The sequence below is a fragment of the Mustela erminea genome, chromosome 15 (assembly GCF_009829155.1).
Source record: "Mustela erminea isolate mMusErm1 chromosome 15, mMusErm1.Pri, whole genome shotgun sequence".
NCBI classification, from domain to species: Eukaryota; Metazoa; Chordata; class Mammalia; order Carnivora; family Mustelidae; genus Mustela; species Mustela erminea.
Window position 1 is genome coordinate 79400046 of NC_045628.1, and position 20178 is coordinate 79420223.

Genomic DNA, 20178 nt, shown 5'->3' on the forward strand with positions numbered 1-20178 from the left:
TAAATCATAATAAAGAGGTTCCAGGGGAATTCTACCAGGCAGCTAAAGATGAGTTAATACTATTCTTAAACTATTCCAAAAAAATAGAAATGAAAAGAAAATTTCCAAACTCATTTTACAAGACCAGCATTAACTTGATTCTAAAACCAGATGAAGACCCCACTAAAGAGGAGAATTATAGGCCAACATCCCTAGTGAACATGGATGCAATAACTCGCAATAAGATACTAGCAAATTGAATCCAACAGTATATTAAAGGAATTATTTACCACAATCAAGTGGGATTTATTCCTGGGCTGCAGGGATGGTTCAATATTCACGAATCAATCAATATGATGCACCACATTAATAAAAAGAAGAATAAGAACCATATGATCCTCTCAATAGATTCAGAAAAAGCATTTGACAAAATAAAGCAGCAATTCTTGATAAAAACCCTCAATAAAGTACAAATAGATGGAACACATGTCAACATTATAAAGGCCATATATGAAAGAACCACAGCTAATATCATCCTCAATGGGGAAAAACTGAGAGCTTTTCTTCTAAAATCAGGAAAAATACAGGAATGTCCACTCTCACCATTATTATTTAACCTAGTACTGGAAGTCCTAGCCTCAGCAATCATACAATAGAAATAAATAAAAGGCATCCAGATGGCAAGGAAGAGGTCGACATTGACAACTTGCAAATGACATGATACTCTATGTGGGCAACCTGAAAGACTCTACCAAAAAATTGCTACAACTGATACAAGAATTCAGCAAAGTCACAGAAATCTGCATTTCTATACATCAATAATAAAACAGCAGAAAGAGAAATCAAGGAATAGATCCCGTTTACAATTGTACCAAAACCCACAAGATACCCAGGAGTAAAGCTAACCAAAGAGGTAAAAAGATCTGTACTCTGAAAACCATAGAACACTGATGAAAGAAATTGAAAATGACACAAAGAAATGGAAAAAACATTCCATGATCACGGATTGGAAAACAAATATTGTTAAAATGTCTATACTATAAACAATTTGCAAATTTAATGCAATCCCTATCAAAATACCACCATTTTTCACAGAGCTAGAACAAACAAACAATGCCAGAATTTGTAGAATTAGGAAAGACTCCACATAACCAAAGTTAATGTTGAATTGTTTATCTGAGATGGCATTTTTAAATGAAGTCCCATATTACCCACAGCACGACCAAATTCATTTGTTAAGCTTGCTGTAAAATACTGTCACTAAAGCCACTGGGCTTTTAGGGGCAGTTCTTTTGGCTCTGTTTTGTTTTTTACCTCAATATATCTGTTTCCTTTACTAATCTATTTACATTTCAAATGTTTATAAGATATTCTATGATTCAGAATGATTTAAAAATCTTGGTGTAATCCCAGGAAGACACTTAAGTGAAAATTAAGCAAAAATTGTGAAATGATTCAGTGAAATAAGTCAAGCAGAGAAAGACAATCATCAAATGGTTTCACTCATATGTGAAATATGAGTGAATATGAAATATGTAATATAAGGAATAGAGCAGAGGATCATAGAAGAAGGGAGGGAAAACTGAATGGGAAGTCATCAGAGAGAAAAGCCATGAGACTCTTAACTATAAGAAACTTAACTATAAGAAACAAGCTGAGGGTTGCTGGAGAGGTGGTGGGTGAGAGGGATGGGGTAACAGAGTGATGGGCCTTAAGGAGGGCACATGATATAATGAGCCCTGGGTATTACAGGCAACTAATGAATCATTGAACACTACATCAAAAAGTAAAGGTGTATTAGATGTTGGCTAATCAATCTTTATTAAAAACTGAAATAATTCAAACATACATGTTACTTGGACTTTAAAAGACTGTACATACTACTAAAATACTTTTTTTGAGCTACATAGCACTTACACAAAAGTATAAACTTCAAAGATTTCACAGTCCCCTTTGACTTACATATTTTCACACCTGTATTTACCATATTACAAAACAAAACAAAAACAAAGAAAAATGGTATGCTAAATTATCTTTACTCACAGAAGAAAAAGAGGTCTCAAGTAATTAAAAAGACAACAACAGGGGCACCTTGGTGGCTCAGTGGGTTAAGCCTCTGCCTTTGGCTTAGGATATGATCTCAGGGTCCTGGGATCGAACTCCATATTAGGCTCTCTGCTCAGCGGGGAGCCTGCTTCCCCCTCTGTCTCCACCTGCCTCTCTGCCTACTTGTGATCTCTCTCTCTGCCAAATAAATAAATAAAATCTTAAAAAATAAATAAACAAACAAAAAGACAACAACAAATTCAAGATTATCATTACTTGCCTTGAAAATGCAGTTGGGAACTTGCAGACAACCTTGGCTATACTCAATGGTAGAGAAGATGCTAACAAACTGATAGGATGATTCTAACATAAGCCCCTCAGTTCCCAGTGTACCTTTATCTGTTCCTGGAAATCTGGAATCTACACCTAGATGAAGATATCACTGGGGAATCAATTCACAGAAGCCACAGGTTTTACTTTTATTTATTTAGTTTTTTGTTATCTTCAGTTAGCTACCCCATTTAGTACATCATTAGTTTTTAATGTTGTGTTCAATGATTCATTAGTTGCCTATAATACCCAGTGCTCACACATGACCTCCTTAATACCCATCACCCAGCTACCCCAACGCCATCGCCCTCCTCCCCCTCTGAAATCCTCAGTTTATTTTCCCAGAGTGCAGAGTCTCTCATGGTTTGTCTCCCTCTCTCCTTTCCCACCCTCCAGTTTTCCCTCCCTTCCTCTGTGGTCTTCCATGCTATTCCTTATGTTCCACATATGAGTGAGACCATAGGTTTTAAAAGATCCAAGTTAACACCTATAGTCAATACCATGGATCAAAATTAATATTATCCCTTCTAGAATATTTCTTTCTCTGCATCTTAGTTTGAAATTTATAATGTTTCAGAGCTTTATGTTGTAGATTATGTACAATGATCTTATGTAAGTTATTTCTGATTTTGAAAGCTTGTATTTTCATGGATTCTTTGTACTACCTCAGGGATTTCAGGGATTTCTAGCACCTCAGTTTAAAGGTGTTTGGTTTTGGTGTTTTTTTTTTCCTGTGTGATTCGGTTAAAAAAAAAAGTGGGAGGATTCTGTAATCTAATACATATTCTGGGAGAACTATATTTGATAGATTCTTATTCCAAATATTTTTAAAAAGAAGAATATCTGTCTAATTTGAATATCTCCCTCCTAGTTCTTATTTTATTATTGGCTTTTAATTTGTGATCCTCTGGTATCAGGTTTTAGTTCCTCTAAAGTGCAAAGAAGCTCTATAAATCCCACTTCTAAAGAGTAAATGGATGACCTTTCCGGAAAATCACAAATTAGGTAATATCACTATAAATTTTTACCTCTCGTGAGTTTGATGCTCTTCTGTTGTTTGTATTTGTTTGTTTGTTTGTTTCTAAATTGAGTGCTGGTAAATCAGTGGCAAAAGCAGAGAGCATTCACTTCCTCTAAATGTTCCATGACTTTTAATATTCATAAAATGGCCAATTTTTAAATTTAATTTGCTGTGAAAACCACATAATTGGAAAAGAACAATTAACTATAACAGCTTATCTTTTGGTTACTACTTCATTTTTCAACTTACGATTTCCATATTAAATTTAGAGTCAGGCACACAATGGGGACTATGAAAAAACCAAGCCAGAAGTATGGACAAACCAGGACCATCTTGACCTGCAAATAAACAGAAATGAAGAGTACTTAAATAGGAATCTTTTGGTTTGTCAGGATTGGGTACCAAGTGCAACTCTCAGTTTCTCTTCTCCACAAAAACCTGGAGATGCAGGTTTGGATACAGTCATGGAGTCTAGAACTACTAAATCAATGTACACACTTAACACCAAACAGTAGTATTAGCTAGCTTAATTTAATAATATATTTAATAAACAGCCAACTAAATAAATATTTTGATCAAGTAAGTTGTATTTCAGGAATGCAAGAGTGGTTCAACCTTATATTACCTTACCTTTCACTTCCAGACATTGTGTGTAAGGTAATTATGTCATTATAGTCCCCTGGGAAAACTCACTCTTCTCTCTGCCAGACAGATTAACTGGGAACAGATCACTTTAATTCAATAAGGACTGTACTGACTTGAGACTGGGTAAGGCTCTGCATTGTATATATATTTCTAATTTTCTGTATATTCTAATAGTTCAACATCTTAAAAAAACTTTCTATCTGAAGACTGCCCCTCCCAGAGCTAGTCTATTCTTAGAGATAGTAAGATCTCAATTGGGAGGATGCCTTTGCTCTGCAAATTCAAGGGCTAAATCCACAGCCCTCTCTCCTCTATCTGGCCCATACACCCCAGGAGGCAATATTCCTCTGCTGTACCCCAGAACCAAGAACCAGGAACTAGAAACCACCTATAGGCCAAAACCTGCAAAATCACTCAAACAAGCCATTTCTGGGCTGTTTACCCACTCTGCCTTGCTTTCCCCTTGAAAAACCCAATAAAGGCAAGGCCTACCAGCTCCCGAGCTCCTGTGGTCTGTCTCCTGAAAACCCTGGTATCTTTCCCTTTTGGGCCTATGTGGCATTCTGTGATTTATCTTTAGGAACTGTGAGGATGATAAATTTTGTTAAAATGGCAATAGTAAGTTCTTACCTATTAGTAACTACTTTAAATGTAAATGGATTAAATTGTCCAATCAAAAGACACAGAGTGACTGAATGGAAAGAAGAAAATAAGATCCAGGTATACCTGGGTGGCTCAGTCACTTAAGCATCTGCCTTTCACTCAGGTCATGATCTGGGGTTCTGGGACCAAGCCCTGCATTGGGTTCCATGCTCAGTGGGGAGTCTGTTTCTCCCTTTCCCTCTGCCCCCCCCCCCCACTTGTGCATGCTTTCTCTCTAAGAAAATCTAAAAACAAAAATAAGATTTAACAGTATGCTGCTAAGAGACTCACTTCAGCTTTAAGGACACATAGGCACAAAGTAAAGGTATTGAAAAAGATATTACAAATAAATGGTAACCAAAAGGGAGCAAGAGTGGCTGTACTTGTATTAGATAAAGTGATATTCAGGCCAAATTGGTCACAAGAGACAGAGAAGATCACTGTATAGTATGGGGTTCAATTCATTAAGAGGATATAAGAATTGTAAATTATTTGCACCCAGCAGTGTTGCACCTAAGTATTTAAACCAGATACTAACAAAACTGAAGGAGGAAAGTTAGAACAATGTAATAGTAGAAATTCAATACTCCACTTTCAACAATGATTAGATCATTTAGACAGAAAAATCAATAAGGAAACAGCTTACATTAATACCACAATAGGCAAAATGGACCTTGTAAACACATACAGAACATTCGATCCAATAGCACAAGAATACACATTCCTCTCCAGTGCACATGGAACACTCTATGGGATAGATCATACCTTGGGCCACAAAACAAAAAGACAACCTACTGAATGGGAGGTATTTGTAAATCATATATTCAATCAGAAGTTAATGTCCAAAATATATAAAGAGCTTATAGAAGTCAATGCCAAAAACAGAGAGAGAGAAAGAGAGCGAGAAAGAGAAAAGAAATAAATATTTCAACTAAAATGGGCTGAAGACACAAATGGGCACTTTTCTAAGGAAGATTTGCAGATAGACAATAGACAAATGAAAGGATGCTCAACATCCCTAATCATCAGAGAAATGTAAGTCAAAACCACATCTTATACCTGTCAGAATGGCTAGAATTAAAATAATAAATAACAACTGTTGGTGAGAATGTAGAGAAAAAGGAATCCTCATGCTGTCAGGAATGTAAATTTGTGCAGCCACTGTGGAAAACATTATGGAGGTCCCTCAAAAATTAAATACTATATGGTCCAGTAATTCTGCTACTAGGTATTTACCCAAAGAAAAGGAAAACACTAATTCAAAAGATACATACATCCCTATATTTATTGCAATATTATTTACAATACCCAAGATATGGATGCAATTTAAGTGTTCATCAATAGATGAATGGATAAAGAAGTGGTGTGTGTGTACACACACACACGTGTATGTATGTGTATACATACACATATATACATATACACAATGGACTATTATTTGGCCATAAAAAGAATGATATCTTGGGACACCTGGGTGGCTCAGTTGGTTGGCCGACTGCCTTCGGCTCAGGTCATGATCCCGGAATTCCAGGATCGAGTCCCGCATGGGGCTCCCAGCTCCACGGGGAGTCTGCTTCTCCCTCTGACCTTCTCCTTGCTCATGCTCTCTCTCACTGTCTCTCTCTCAAATAAATAAATAAAATCTTTAAAAAAAAGAGAGAATGATATCTTACCATTTATGATATCACAGGTGGACCTAGAAGGTATTATACTAAGTGCAACACATCAGACAGAAAAAGACAAATACCATATGATTTGACTTACCTATGGAATCTATAAACAAAACAAATGAATAAATCTAAATACAGAGAATTGGTGGTTGCCAGACAGTTGGGGGTGAGAGGATTGGTGAAAAGGGTAAAAAGGAGTGGAAGGGATAGGCTTCCAATTGTGGAATGAGTAAGTCATGGTATTTTAATACCTTTAATAGCTTTAGGTATAGCACAGTGAATATAGCCAAGGTTATCGTAAGAGCATTGTATGCTGATAGATGGTAGTTACACTTGGAAGTGAGCACAAGATAACATATGTAGAGTTGTTGCATCACTATGTTATACACTTGAAATTCATAAAATGCTGTAGGTTAATTATATTTTAATTAAAAAACAAAACTCAACAAAAATAGTTCAGAAACAAAAAAGGAAATTGGAAAGTATCTTTAGACAAACAAAAATAAAAACACAACATACCAAAACCAGGGTATGGCAAAAGCAATTTTAAGAACAAAGTTTATAGCAATAAATGTTTATATCAAGGAAGAAAGGATCTCAAACAATGTAACTTAAAAACTTAAAGAACTAGAAGAACAAGAACTAAACCCACAGCCAAAAGGAAGGAAATAATAAAGATTAGAGCAGGAATAAAGTAACAGGATTCTAGGATGATGGCAGAATAAGAAGCCATGGGGATCTGTCTCTGCCCTAAACAACAACACTGCACTCATAGAATGTGTCTGGTTTTGAACTCTGAGATCTATTGAAGGCTTGCATATTACAGGGGGTGACTTGAATGGTAAATTGTATTTAGCTTTGGTCAATTTCAGCTCTTAGTGCAGTAGCACTACCCATCATGTATTCCCAGTCAAGTGGCACATATTTCTGGAGCATCTTGCTTACAGGATAGGGGAAACTGACTAGGGGAAAGAAACCTGTTATCTAAATATTGGAAGTCTTTGCTCTGATCACTGCTGCTTCTGATCACAGAGGTTCAAAGTGGGGAACCGCAAATGTTGTTGTACATCCCTGCATTGTTCCAAGCCCCTCCCCTCTGACTGAAGTGACTTCAGAAGGCCTTTAACACAGGAACTCTTTGTCCACTCCAATTTTTTTCCACTTTTTCCCCTTTTTAGGAGCCAGACAAATTAAAAACTAGGACATTCAAAACCATCTCTATATACAAGTAAAATTAGAAAATGACCACTTGTGCCCAGGGAGAAGTCAGGAAGGACCTAAGAGAACATTAAGTATATACCTCAAATTAATCCTCAGCACAGAGGCAGCCTTACAATAAACAAACAAACAAAAATAACAAAACAAGCAAACCCTGGGGAAAAGGGAAAATGCTATTTCCAGAGTTACCACATTATTAGATTTTAATTTCCAGTGTTTGACTAAAAATTCATAAAACACACAAAAAATAGGGAAGTATGTCCCATTCAAAGGAAAATCTTTAAAAATCTTTAAAAATATGTAGTCAGTTTTAGTTTATTTTTATGTATGGTGTAAGAAGTCCAGTTTCATTCTTTTTTATGTAGCCATCCAATTTTCCCAACAACATTTGTTGAAGAGGATGTCTTTTTTCCATTGCATATTCTTGCCTCCTTTGTTGAAGATTAATTGACCATATAATCATGAGTTTATTTCTGGGTTCTCTATTCTGTTCCATTGATTGCTGCGTCTGTTTTTGTGCCAGTACCATACTGCTTTGATTACTATAGATTTATAGTATCTTGAGATCTGCAATTGTGGTATGTCTGTGTTTTTTATTCTTTTTTGTTTTTCTTTAGAGAGAGAAAAAGAGAGAGCTGGGCAGGGGCGGGGGGAGGGTAGGAGAGGGAGAGAGAGGGAGAGAATCTTAAGCAAGTTCCACAATCAAGCTTGGAGCCTGACATTAGGCTTGATTTCACAACCACGAGGTCGTGACCTGAGCTGAAACCAAGAGTCAGATGCTTAATCAACTGAGCCATGCAGGTGCCCCTGTTCTTTTTCAGTATTGCTTTGGCTATTCAGAGTCTTTTGTGGTTCCACACAAATTTTAAGATTACTTGTTCTAGTTCTGTGAAAAATCCTGTTGGTATTTTGACAGGAATTGCATTAAATGTGTTTATTGCTTTGGGTAATACAAACATTTTAACAATATTTGTTTTCTCAATCCATGAGCATGGAATATCTTCCCATTTGTTTATCCTCTTCCATTTCTTTCATCAATGTTTTATAGATTTCAGAGTGATGACATTGTCACCTCTTTGGTTAAGTTTATTCTTAGGTATTTTTTTTTATTTTGGGTGCAATTGTAAATGGATTGTTTTCTTAATTTCTCATTCTGTTAATTCATTATTAGCGTATAGAAATGTAACCAATTTCTGTATATTGATTTTGTATCCTGTGACCTTACTATATTCATTTATAAGTTCCAGTAAGTTTTTTTGGTGGAATCCTCAGGATTTTCTATATATAGTATCATGTCATTTGCAAATAGTGACAGTTTTACTTCTTCCTTACCAATTTGTATGCTTTTTATTTCTTTTTCTCGTCTGATTGCTGTAGCTAGGACTTCCAGTATTATGTTTAATAGAAGTGGTGACAGTGGACATACTTGGCCTGTTCCTGATCTTAGGGGAAAAGCTCTGTTTTTCACTGACATTCTCAATTATAATACAAATTTTATGACAATTTAAATATTCTCTTAAATGGGAACAAGATGAGCTTATCACCATTCCCTTACTATAGTACTTATTCCACCACATTTATGAATTAGGGCTCATTTTAATATTTTATTATTTAAAGACACTTTATCAGGGCATAATTGGCTTACAATAAACTGAACGTATTCAAAGTGAACAGTTTGCTATGTTTGACATCCACTATGCTCATAAGATCATTATCACAATCAAGACTCTAACTAGCACACCAGGATTCTCCTTATCCTGCAATGTAAGCGTCCCCTCCTGCCCTTCCCGGCCATGTGCCACCCACTACCCTCTCTCCAGTTAACCACTGATCTGCTTTCTGCCACTATAAATTTGTTGGAAATTTTTACAAACAGATCCATATGCTTTGTAAACTTTTTGGCCTGATTTATTTCTCTTAACGTAATTATTTTGAGAGCCATCCATGTTGTCATATGTGTGAGTAATATGTTATTTCCTTTTTATCACTGATTAATATTCATAATAATATGGTGATTTGTCTTTTCATTCACCTGTCATTGCACTTTTGAGGACTGTTTCTAGTTTTGGCCATTGCAAACCAAATTCCTATGAATATTCATATTCAAGTCTTTGTGTGGACATACGCTTTCACAGGGAGTAGAATGACGGGGTCTTATGGTGTATGTACATGACACTTTTATGAAACTGTCAAACAGCTTTCCAATTTCACATTCTTATGAGCAGCATATGAGAACTGCAGTAGCTCCACAGCCTCATCCACTCTTGGTGCTGACATTTTTATAATTTTATCCATGCTAATAGTTGTGTGTTGCTGTCTCGTTTTGGTTTTAATTTGTATTTACCTCACAACGAATGCTGTTGAGCATCTTTTCATTTGCTTTGTTAATCATGTATATTCTTTGGTAAAGTATCTATTTGAGTATTTTGCCCATTGTATAATTTGGTCATTTTATCTTTTTTATTTGCCTTCTTCTTCTCAGTTTGGGTTTCATTTGTCCTTTTTCTAGTTTCTTAATGTGGAAGCTAGAGCTGTTTATTTGAAAACATTCTTTTTCACAGATATAGTGCTAAAAATTTCCCTCTAAGTACTACATCAGTTGCATTTTACAAATTTTAACATGTCATGTTTTCATTTTCATTTAGTTCATAATGTCCAACTTCCTCTTTGACATATAAAGTATGTCAATTGCCCTTAACTCCTGGACTGACTTTAAAATTTTTTTAAAGATTTTATTAATTTCTTTGATGGAGAGAGAGGGCACAAGCAGGGGGAACAGTAGGCAGAGGGAGTGGGAGAGGGGAAAGCAGACTCCCAGCTGAGCAGGGAGTCCGATGGGGGGCTCAATCCCAGGACCCTGGGAATGTGACTTGAACCAAAGGCAGGTCCTTAACTGACTGAGCCACCCAGGTGCCCCTGGATTGACTTTGAAACAGTGTGTGTATAGGTTGAGACTTTAAGAGACTCAGCAGAAAACATAGAACAAGCTGAAAAATCAAGCCAGACTTGGTGCCCACCCAATATTGGGGAGACAGAGGTTGTAGTTTAAGACTTGCCAAATGGTAATGCCCTTGGTGAACACCCAGGGTCGTCGTCTTTTTTTTTTTTTTTTTAAAGATTTTATCTATTTATTTGACAGAGAGAGATCACAGTAGACAGAGAGGCAGGCAGAGAGAGAGGGAAGCAGGCTCCCTGCTGAGCAGAGAGCCCGATGCAGGACTCGATCCCAGGACCCTGAGATCATGACCTGAGCCGAAGGCAGTGGCTTAACCCACTGAGCCACCCAGGTGCCCCCAGGGTCTTCTTGAGATCCCAGAGAAGCTGTGCCCTAGCAGTAAATGCCTCAAATCAGAAGAGAGTACTATGCTCTGGGAATAAGGCCATGATAGTTAATGGCAAAATAAACTACACTTGGCGCTATCAAAGTACTATGCCTATGCCTCTCATTTCTCTATGACTACGTCTTTCTTGAGGGTTTTGTCTCTAGTACAGGCTTTTCAGCATCCTGAAACTCTGAATTCTACCTCCTCCTCCCAATAAGATCACTGCATAAACTTTGGGCTCCTCTTCTTGTACTGCAAACTGAGAAATGTTCATAGGAAGATGCTAGGATAAGGAAGAAAAAGGCTTCCCTTCTTTCAAGAATCATATCCTTAAGTATTACTCTGTTGGTTTCTAGCCAATGTCTTCAAATAATTCTTATATCTTGTTCAGTTTTTAGAGTTGTTTTTGTCAGACTTTTCCAAAACTGGCCACTTAGTCATGGCTGAAACAGGAAGTCTCTTAAAATTCTTATTTCCTAAGAATTGGGCTGATTCAAGCCAGGGGTACAAAGGTCATCTCTTGTTTCCACAGAGACAGTGAGTATGACAGACAGGTAGACAGGCAATTTTGGACCTGTGTTTCTCTATTTGGTAAGTGACTGACTTTGGACCAAGGCTATTTCTAGTTCTACAATCATGTAATTCTGTGATCCATTTTGTAAGTTCCATAGGCTTAATCCCACATTATAAGTATAGGCAAAGTAGAATTTAGAAATATGTAAATAATTATAAAAATCTAAAAAGTATATCACCTCTGAGGTTTAACATAAGCAAAATAACAGTTTCATGAGACTTTAAAATATTTAGAAGCTGGAGCTCCTGGAGCTCCGAGGAATGTCTATTCTGCTTAAACATTTCAAATGATGTTTTCTTAGTTGCCATGCATCCTTTCCAAGTAACAAATAGCACATAGTACATTACATGAAAAAACACAATTACAATATTAGCAATTTTAGATGATTCTGAAGTGATCATAGCTTTCATCAGTTATGCACAAAAGATAAAAATTTTGGAAACCATAGTTAACTTATATAGTTTGAAGTAATGAGATTTTAGTTAAAATAATATTTAAAACATCAACCAGAATTTAGTTGGATCACCAACTATTTCTAATTGCTTTGATTTTATATTTTCTTTCCAAATTACTTTGAGAGTAGATAACATAAGCTTTTATTATTAACAAACATAGGTTTTCAAGAGGGTTGTAAAGTATACTCACCACTGACAATTAATAAAACTAACCTGTCCTGCCATTTCAGGAGCAATAGGAATGGTAGGCCATACGAAAGAGTAAATTGCAAAAAACACCAGCCATATAATTATGCTTCCCCAAATGGCGATATGACTAAACTGCAGAAAGAAAAATATTACAGAAACACTTCAACTTTTTCCATTTAAAAGAAAAAAAAAAGACTCTATCAACTGACAAAATCATTTGTCTACGTCATATGTATTCATATGAAGAAAAATCTTTTGATTTCTTTTTTTTTAATTTTTTATTTTTTATAAACATATATATATATTTTTTATAAACATATATTTTTATCCCCAGGGGTACAGGTCTGTGAATCACCAGGTTTACACACTTCACAGCACTCACCAAAGCACATACCCTCCCCAATGTCCATAATCCCACCCCCTTCTCCCAAAGCCCCTCCCCCCAGCAACCCTCAGTTTGTTTTGTGAGATTAAGACAAACCATAAGTGACTCTTAATCTTTTGATTTCTTAATGTTTGAGACTTCCTTTCTAAGAGCCTTCTCAGAATATTTTGCTGTGGATTCAAGGAGCCGTTGTTTAAAGCATCTAAACCAACTATCTTGTCACCTAAGCCAAGTGATATTCAGTGTCTTCAGGGAAACTGTCAACTCTTAATCAGAATTGGTTCATACAATTGATAGGTTATTCAATGAGACTTCTGCTTCTGTCTACTTATTAAAACAAAGATCTCTTAAGAAAAAAAAAGTTTGAACAGAAAAAGTTTGACCCTATCATATCTATTCTGCATGAATAATTCTGGATCAATGGCAGAAGTTGTGACTCTTAGATTGACTGAAACTGGAAGGTCTTCTGTGCATATCAAAGATGTATGTCATTCAGATTGAGGATGTTGGTTGAGGGATCACAGTCTGTGCCTGGAGCTGGAACTGTGACACATTCTTAATAGTTAATGCTAAGGAAGTCGGTCCTTCTGTTGATCTGATCAGTTGCCATGTATGATTTGTGTTAGCAGAAGAATCATAAGGAAAATTAATAGGAGACCTGCATTCTAAATCTGGCTAAGCAGTGCATCTCAGAGTTACCCTCTGTGTATAAATCAGTGAATCAAGAGATGATTTATAAAGGACTCAAGTGCTCTCATTCTATTAGGTACTGCTTGCTACTTAATCCTACCTGAGCAACAAAAATATGGAGGGAAAAAACCCCATCTGCTACTTCTCAAGAGTATTTATTGTTTCTTCTTTGAGTCATTTTCAGAGGTAGTTTTTACGGTCTTTAGAAATAATCTCTTACTCAGAGGATTTCTCTGATTAAATAAAACTGGTCTCCTGAGGACTCTCTCTTATGACCATGCAGGAGATGATGGAAAAGAGAATCAGATCAAGACTGTGAACTTTAAACTTTCCAAACACTTCAGTGTATTTTCATGCAACCATTCCTTTATTGTTGGCATTAACACATGAGTTGCAATACAAGGCATTTTTTGTGGCTTAAAGAGTATTTTCAGGTAGGTTTGCATCGGGACCATCCCCTTGGGGGCAAGAACAAGCCACCATTGCTGCTCTGAGATATATTTTGTTATCTCCCTCTGCCCTGACTCATTCTCTGTACCTAAACAGTGGCTGCCAGCATTCTCTTCCCCAGTGAAGAAGCATGGCCCGTACTAGACTCTCCCCATGGGGCAAAGTAGCCTATGACCGAAAGTGAGAACCAGTCCATTTTCTTTCCTGCCCCAGTCCCCAGGCTCCTTCCTATCTAACATGTGAGCTGGAGGGCAGGAGCCTCATAGCTCATAGGCCAGAAAAGTTTTGTTAAGTCTGCTTTGGCCTTGAAATACTACCTTATTCATAAATGATATTCACCATATGTAGATAGTATAGATGGTTATGGATCAAAGGAGCACTCTTACTGAAGAGAATTTAACAATAATTAAAAAGGAGGAATAGGAAATCATCATTTATTTATGTAACCTAAGGTAGTATAATACATACAATTGGTGTGCCTTATGTAATGCTAATAAAATATTTTTGTTCAGAACACTTCAGTCCCAACATTGTGTTGATGTTCCATTGGGGACAGGAGCAGTGAGAACTCTATGTTGATTGCATTGGAGAAGAAATACATGATATACTACATAATCAAAGCTCTCCAGAGGTGACAGGCTAATAAAAATTTATTTTCTCTCATAAACTTTTGAATACAACTTGGAAAGCAATTTATTTATGGGTATATATGTGTACATGTACATATAGATTCACTTAAGTTATTGACCAGTTCATAAAAACATTCTACTTATCAGATGTTCTACTTTTAAGAATATCTTAGGGAAATTATTACTCATGACTATTAAGGATACGTACATCTGTGTTCATAACAGTACTGATTATATATTATTTATAGTAACAGAAGCTAGAACAATTATTCTAAAAATAATAAGCATCCAGGTGATAAAATATTATATAGTCATTAAATAAGATAAAAATATTAAAGATATAGAAAAATGTTGAAGATCTAGTATTAAGTGAAAAAAGCAGATTACAAAATATTAGCTACCTTAGAATTCTATTTTTATGAAAACAAAACCAAACCAAGCACACATAAAACAAAGACTGAAAGAATAGAACAAAAATCAAAATGTCCGTGTCATTGATACTGAAAGGTATGGGCAATTTGAATTTCTTTCTTTTTCTGTATTTGCTAAATTTTCTGTTATAATTCTGTTCCTTGATAATAATAATGAATTAAGGATCTCATGTAATGCTAATGTAAGAATCTCTAATGTCATGATAAATTGAATCTATTTCTAAGATGTAAGGCAGGGAAATGGATATTTTAAGACATTAGATTGCTAATATGCCGCCATCTAGTTTAAATCATCACTTGAATATGCAAAACAGAGGGTAGGTAAAATAGAAAGATGAGAAATGCTTATCACTTTTCCAAACCTCAGAAGTAAATCAACATGCAAACAACTATACTGGATTGAGGAAGTACCCTCAAAAATACTCACTTTATTCCAAGATTGTGTCTCCAAACCAGCTTTCAGACAGACAGTAACAACTACGTACTGTGCAAGGAGATGAGAAGGGGAAACAGATTGGAAAAATGTATTAAAATTTCCATTAGAATTCATGTCACCTCCCTCTTCCCTGATTGCCCTCACTCAATCCCTGTTCTCCATGTCCAGTGAATTCTGGTTTCATAGGTTTTGCTAGGTTTTAATTGAGGAGAGAATGTAGTACTTTTCAATTAATGTTTCATTTGTAGAAGCCCTTTAACATATGACAAAAATCATGCTTATATCATATATATATTTACGTTCTTTATAAATAGCATGGAAGATTTCTTTCTGATTAGAAACCCAAGTGATAAAAGGCACAGCTGAACAGGGTAGATTGAAATCATTATAAAGAGCATTTTGGCTATTCTTGGCCTTTTGCATTTCATATATACATATTTTAGAAATAGCCCATCAGGCATCTGGGGCTTTTGATTGGAACTATAATGAATCTATAAATCAACTTGAAGAGAGCTGATTTCCTCATAGTCTTGAGTATTCCAATTAATGAGCATGATATATTTCTCCATTTAGATGTTCTTAATGTCTCCAATAAAGTCTTATAATTTTCTTCAGAGGTTTTGGACATCATTTGTTAAATTTGTTCGTGTTTTTCCTTTGTTGGATACTATGGTAACATAGTATATAATTTTTCTTAATTTTCTAAATATTTACTGGTGGTATGTTGAAATATAATTGGTTTTTAAAACATTGGCCAATAGCCAGCAAACTGCCAACCTCTTTTATTGGTTGTAATATTTTATTTGTAGAATTTTTTGCTTTTTCGGTGTATACACGTATATCATCTCTGATTGAAAACCAATTTTTCCCCTTTTCAAGGCTTGTGCTCCTTTTTTCATCTTCTTACTGTGTTGATTAGTAACTTCTCCACAGTGTTGGAAAGAGGTGTTAATACTGAGCAACTGTCTTATTTTTCATCTTATTCTTAGTCTCAAAAAAAAAAAAAAAAACTCTCGGTATTTCATTAAGTCTGATTTTGTCACAGTGTGGGTTCCTGTGCAACAACAAATGTGTGATATACACTGAGTGTTTAAGGTCCTGCTTTTGAAGCAGACTTTATGTTCATTCCCTAGCTCTAGAGTCAGCATTCTAGCTAGCCTCTATCACCTCATCTAAACTATTCCAAAACCTTAAAGTTGCCAAGGCCCTGACCTCTACCTACTGCTCCAAGTTCATCTTTGCCATTATCCTGAACCTCCCTTTCCCAACACGTAGTTCACACTGTGCTCTAGTTCCATTGGCCTTCTTTAATTCCCTGAAAACATTAGGGTGGCCTTTATCTCCCTGCAGGTTTACTGTATCCCTCCAGGCACTATCTTTGGGCCTAGTTCCTCCGACCCACTGGCATGGAAACAGCTGAGTTAATGATCTCACTGTGCTGACCCTGCCAACTCTACCATTTCTCCTTTGGCATCTCATTTTGAGGTATTTAGCATTGGTGTAGTCCCCTTTCCTTCTTTAATTGCTGTGCTAAATTTATTTTGCTATAATTTGTTAGTGGTGGCTTTATTATCTATATCCTCCCCCTCCTTTGGAGAGAGAGATTCCATGAGATCAAGTTACTCTGGCATCTTAACAAGGACTGTATATCCATTTGTATATATGCATACATATCTGTATGTGAGGAGGTCTGAAAAGAAGGAAAGTTGCTGTATGCATATGTCCAAATAAATAAGAAACTTCTATCTAATCACACTTGATGTTTAGGCCTATAATATCGAGTTAAAGCTATACCCAGTAACAGGAAATAATAAAGACAACCAGCTCAAGTGAAAAGAGGCAATATGCCAATACATTGCTTCTTACGTAGAAGCAACATGGGGAAAATGGTTTTTAGTTTTCTTGTTCCAAAATATGTTGTTAAACGAAAAGGAATAACATGCAGAGGAATATGTTTCTACTTCCATGCCAAAGAGATAACCTAAATTAAATATACATCTATAATTTTTAGAATTATGAATAAGAAACTAGTGGCAGACACAAAACTCAGAAGCCATAAAATAAAATATCAATAAATGTAACCATATAAAACTAATAGGAAGAATATATGCATGACAAAAATGTCACAAAAAGTGAAAATGTAAAACTGGGAATATATTTTTGTAACAAATATGAGAAAAAAATTAACCTCCTTAACATATAAATATCTATGAATAATTAGTAATAAAAAGACCAGCAAACTAATAAGACTGCTAAAGTAATTCAATAAGCCTTCACAAAAGAAGAAATGAAAGTGTTTTCTCACTTCATGCAAATATGTTTTTCTTCAAGGCAAAAACTATGATAGAATACAATTTTACCACTCGATCAGAAAGTGTGATAAGACTACCTACCACCCATAGGGGCTTAGGGAAACTGATATTCTCATAATTAGATGTTATAAGAATAACCTCTTTGGGAGATAATTTAGTAATGATTTTCAAAATTTACAATACCCTCTGATCCAGCAATTACACCCCTGGAAATTTATCCTACAGATATACTTACTTGTGGGCATAAAAGAATAACCTTTGCAGGATTGTTGGTAATGGCAAAGGACTCCGATTTTAATGTCCACTACTAGGAGACTGGCTAAATAAATAGTGGTGAGTTAGTCACAAAAGCAGCTCTGAAAGAATGAAGTAGATATTTATGGGCTGGCTTGAAGCCATCAGTAAAGTATATTGTAGAGTGAAAAAACAAGATATGGAACGTACCTCCCTAACTGTACAAAAAAAAGGGAGGACATAGACATTTGTTAAATGTATTTCATATTTCTAGAAGTTATACATATATGTGTGTATAGATACTCCCACACATATACACACATGCATATGCAACCATTGTAATAATTCCTTCTTGGAAAAGGTATTGGAGCATGAGGGAGATTTAAAATTTATGACATCCTTATAATACCTGAATTTTCCAATTAAAAACTAGAAAAAGCAATTGAATCATATGGGTGATCTTACCGTGTAAATAAAATTTCCAAGAAACAAGTAGTCTGTAGTGTAACCCCCTTGTAAGACCATATCTGAAAAATGAAAAAGTCATTTTTTATCTTTATTGAGTCTGAAACAATAGATTGGAATTTATTTTTGCTAAAAAGACCCATACTGGCCACCAAAAATGTTTCTCAATTATTGGTCATATTTCTAAAGTGACAACAATGCTTGCTTTGCCTGTCACGGTTGTGACATTTTTCCATTTCTTACTCTCTCCAAAGATATATTAAGCAAAAAGGGAGTAAATAAATTGCAAAGAGTACATGAATATGATTATGAGACCTAGTTTCACATGCATATAAACCGTCTGGCAAACTGAAAGTCTGAACAATCTCATGAGTGCTGTTAGGAAACAAGGCGATGATTTTAAGCATTTTAAAAACACACTTTTCACTCTTTTTCTTTTCCAGGATTACTAAAATAATCAACCTAACAGATAATTTAAATTTACAATGGAATCTCATATTCTCTTATTGCTGTCTGCTATAACTTATGAATTTAATTCTGTATAAAGGCTTAAAACTATCTCATGATTAGGATGATTTTTTCACTTATTTTCACTTTTAAAAATTCCCAAATATATAATTGTGTTTCTGGTCCTGGTTGATATGGAAATTTGAGGGTGTAAATTCTGGATCCTAATACTAATTCAGAAGCTCACTTACTCCATTTTCTCTTGATTAGAACCCACTAAAAAACACAAATCTCGGGGCTCCTGGGTGGCTCAGAGCGTTAAGCCTCTGCCTTCGGCTCAGGTCATGATCCAGGGTCCTGGGATCGAGCCCCACATTGGGTTCTCTGCTCAGCTGGGAGCGTGCTCCCTTTTCTCTCTGTCTGCCTCTCTGCCTACTTGTGATCTTTCTCTCTGTCAAATAAAGAAATAAAATCTTAAAAAACAAAAACAAAAACAAACACAAGTCTCATACCCTTTCTTAAAATTATCTGTAGTGGAATATTAAGGCATCTCATTGAGAGAAACTATAGGTAAGTATGTGGACCAGGTTAAACTAGCTAGGGAAGTAACAATCTTGAGTTTGGATTGTGGAGAGACCTAACTTGGTGAGTTTTAATGGGAATGGGGTGATAGTATGGATGAGAATAATCTTGTAATTGACTAGAAACAGGGACAAAACTGCATGGAAAGGCCGTACTGAGTCACGTTGTCCAGACACATATTCACAAAGGGAAGAGAGAAATTATAAGCTTTGTTGGGAAAAGGGAAACTTCTGGTTTGCACATGGTGATGTGAAACAAATTCTTTTCCTTCCAGATATTATACTAAATCAATGATGCAAAAAGAGAAAACCTCCACAGAATCTATGTCAGGGAAACTATGAGACAAAACTCCCACAGTCTCAGAAAGTTAATGAGGGCTTCCAAGCAGCGAAGGTGAGCAGAAACTATGCTGGGTGATGATAAAAGCACTGGCGCAAAGTAAGTATCAGGCTGGCCAAGGGCAGCAGACCTCGAAATATCAGCAAAACTGCTCTCCTTAAAAGAACCTTCTTCCAGTAGCTGGGAAAGAAAAATCTAATTTCTTGAGGAAATTATATAAATGAAGCAGGCACAACATCCATTAAAAGAGACTATAGGAAAAAATTCTATGTGATGTGTGGTTACTATAAATTTGTCTAATGTATGTGTTGGAAATTAGTTTGAAACCAGGGCTCTTGGGTGGCTCAGTCAGTTTAGCATCCCACTCTTGATTTCAGCCCAGGTTATGATCTCAGAGTCGTGAGATGGAGCCCCATGCTGAGCTATGTGCTCAGCACAGAGTCTGCTTAAGATTCTCTCTCGCCCTCTGCCCCCCCATTCATACCATAAATTAATTAATTAATTAAAATAAAACCTTTAAACCAAAGAAAAAGAAAATTGTTTGAAAGCAAATTACTAGAAAAGCACCAAAATTTATTAGATGAAGTATACTCACCAATGAATTAAAAAAAAAAAAAACCATACAACCAGCCAAAAAAGAAATGATTGGTGAAGCCAGAGCAAAAAGACTTTTTTTAAGCATTTGA

General features: G+C 35.8%; 1 protein-coding gene across 5 annotated transcripts in view; it reads right to left on the bottom strand.

Annotated features, from left to right (window-relative positions):
- RNF6 (ring finger protein 6) overlaps positions 1-20178 on the bottom strand; it is a 282619-nt gene that overhangs the window by 17719 nt on the left and 244722 nt on the right. For all 5 annotated transcript variants that reach the window (XM_032314708.1, XM_032314711.1, XM_032314710.1 and 2 more), the window contains 4 exons: positions 18125-18186; positions 15105-15161; positions 12117-12224; positions 3626-3714 (listed from right to left, as the gene is read on the bottom strand). In XM_032314708.1, the coding sequence (XP_032170599.1) occupies positions 3626-3714; positions 12117-12224; positions 15105-15161; positions 18125-18186 (316 nt within the window). The remainder of the gene's footprint in view (positions 1-3625; positions 3715-12116; positions 12225-15104; positions 15162-18124; positions 18187-20178) is intronic.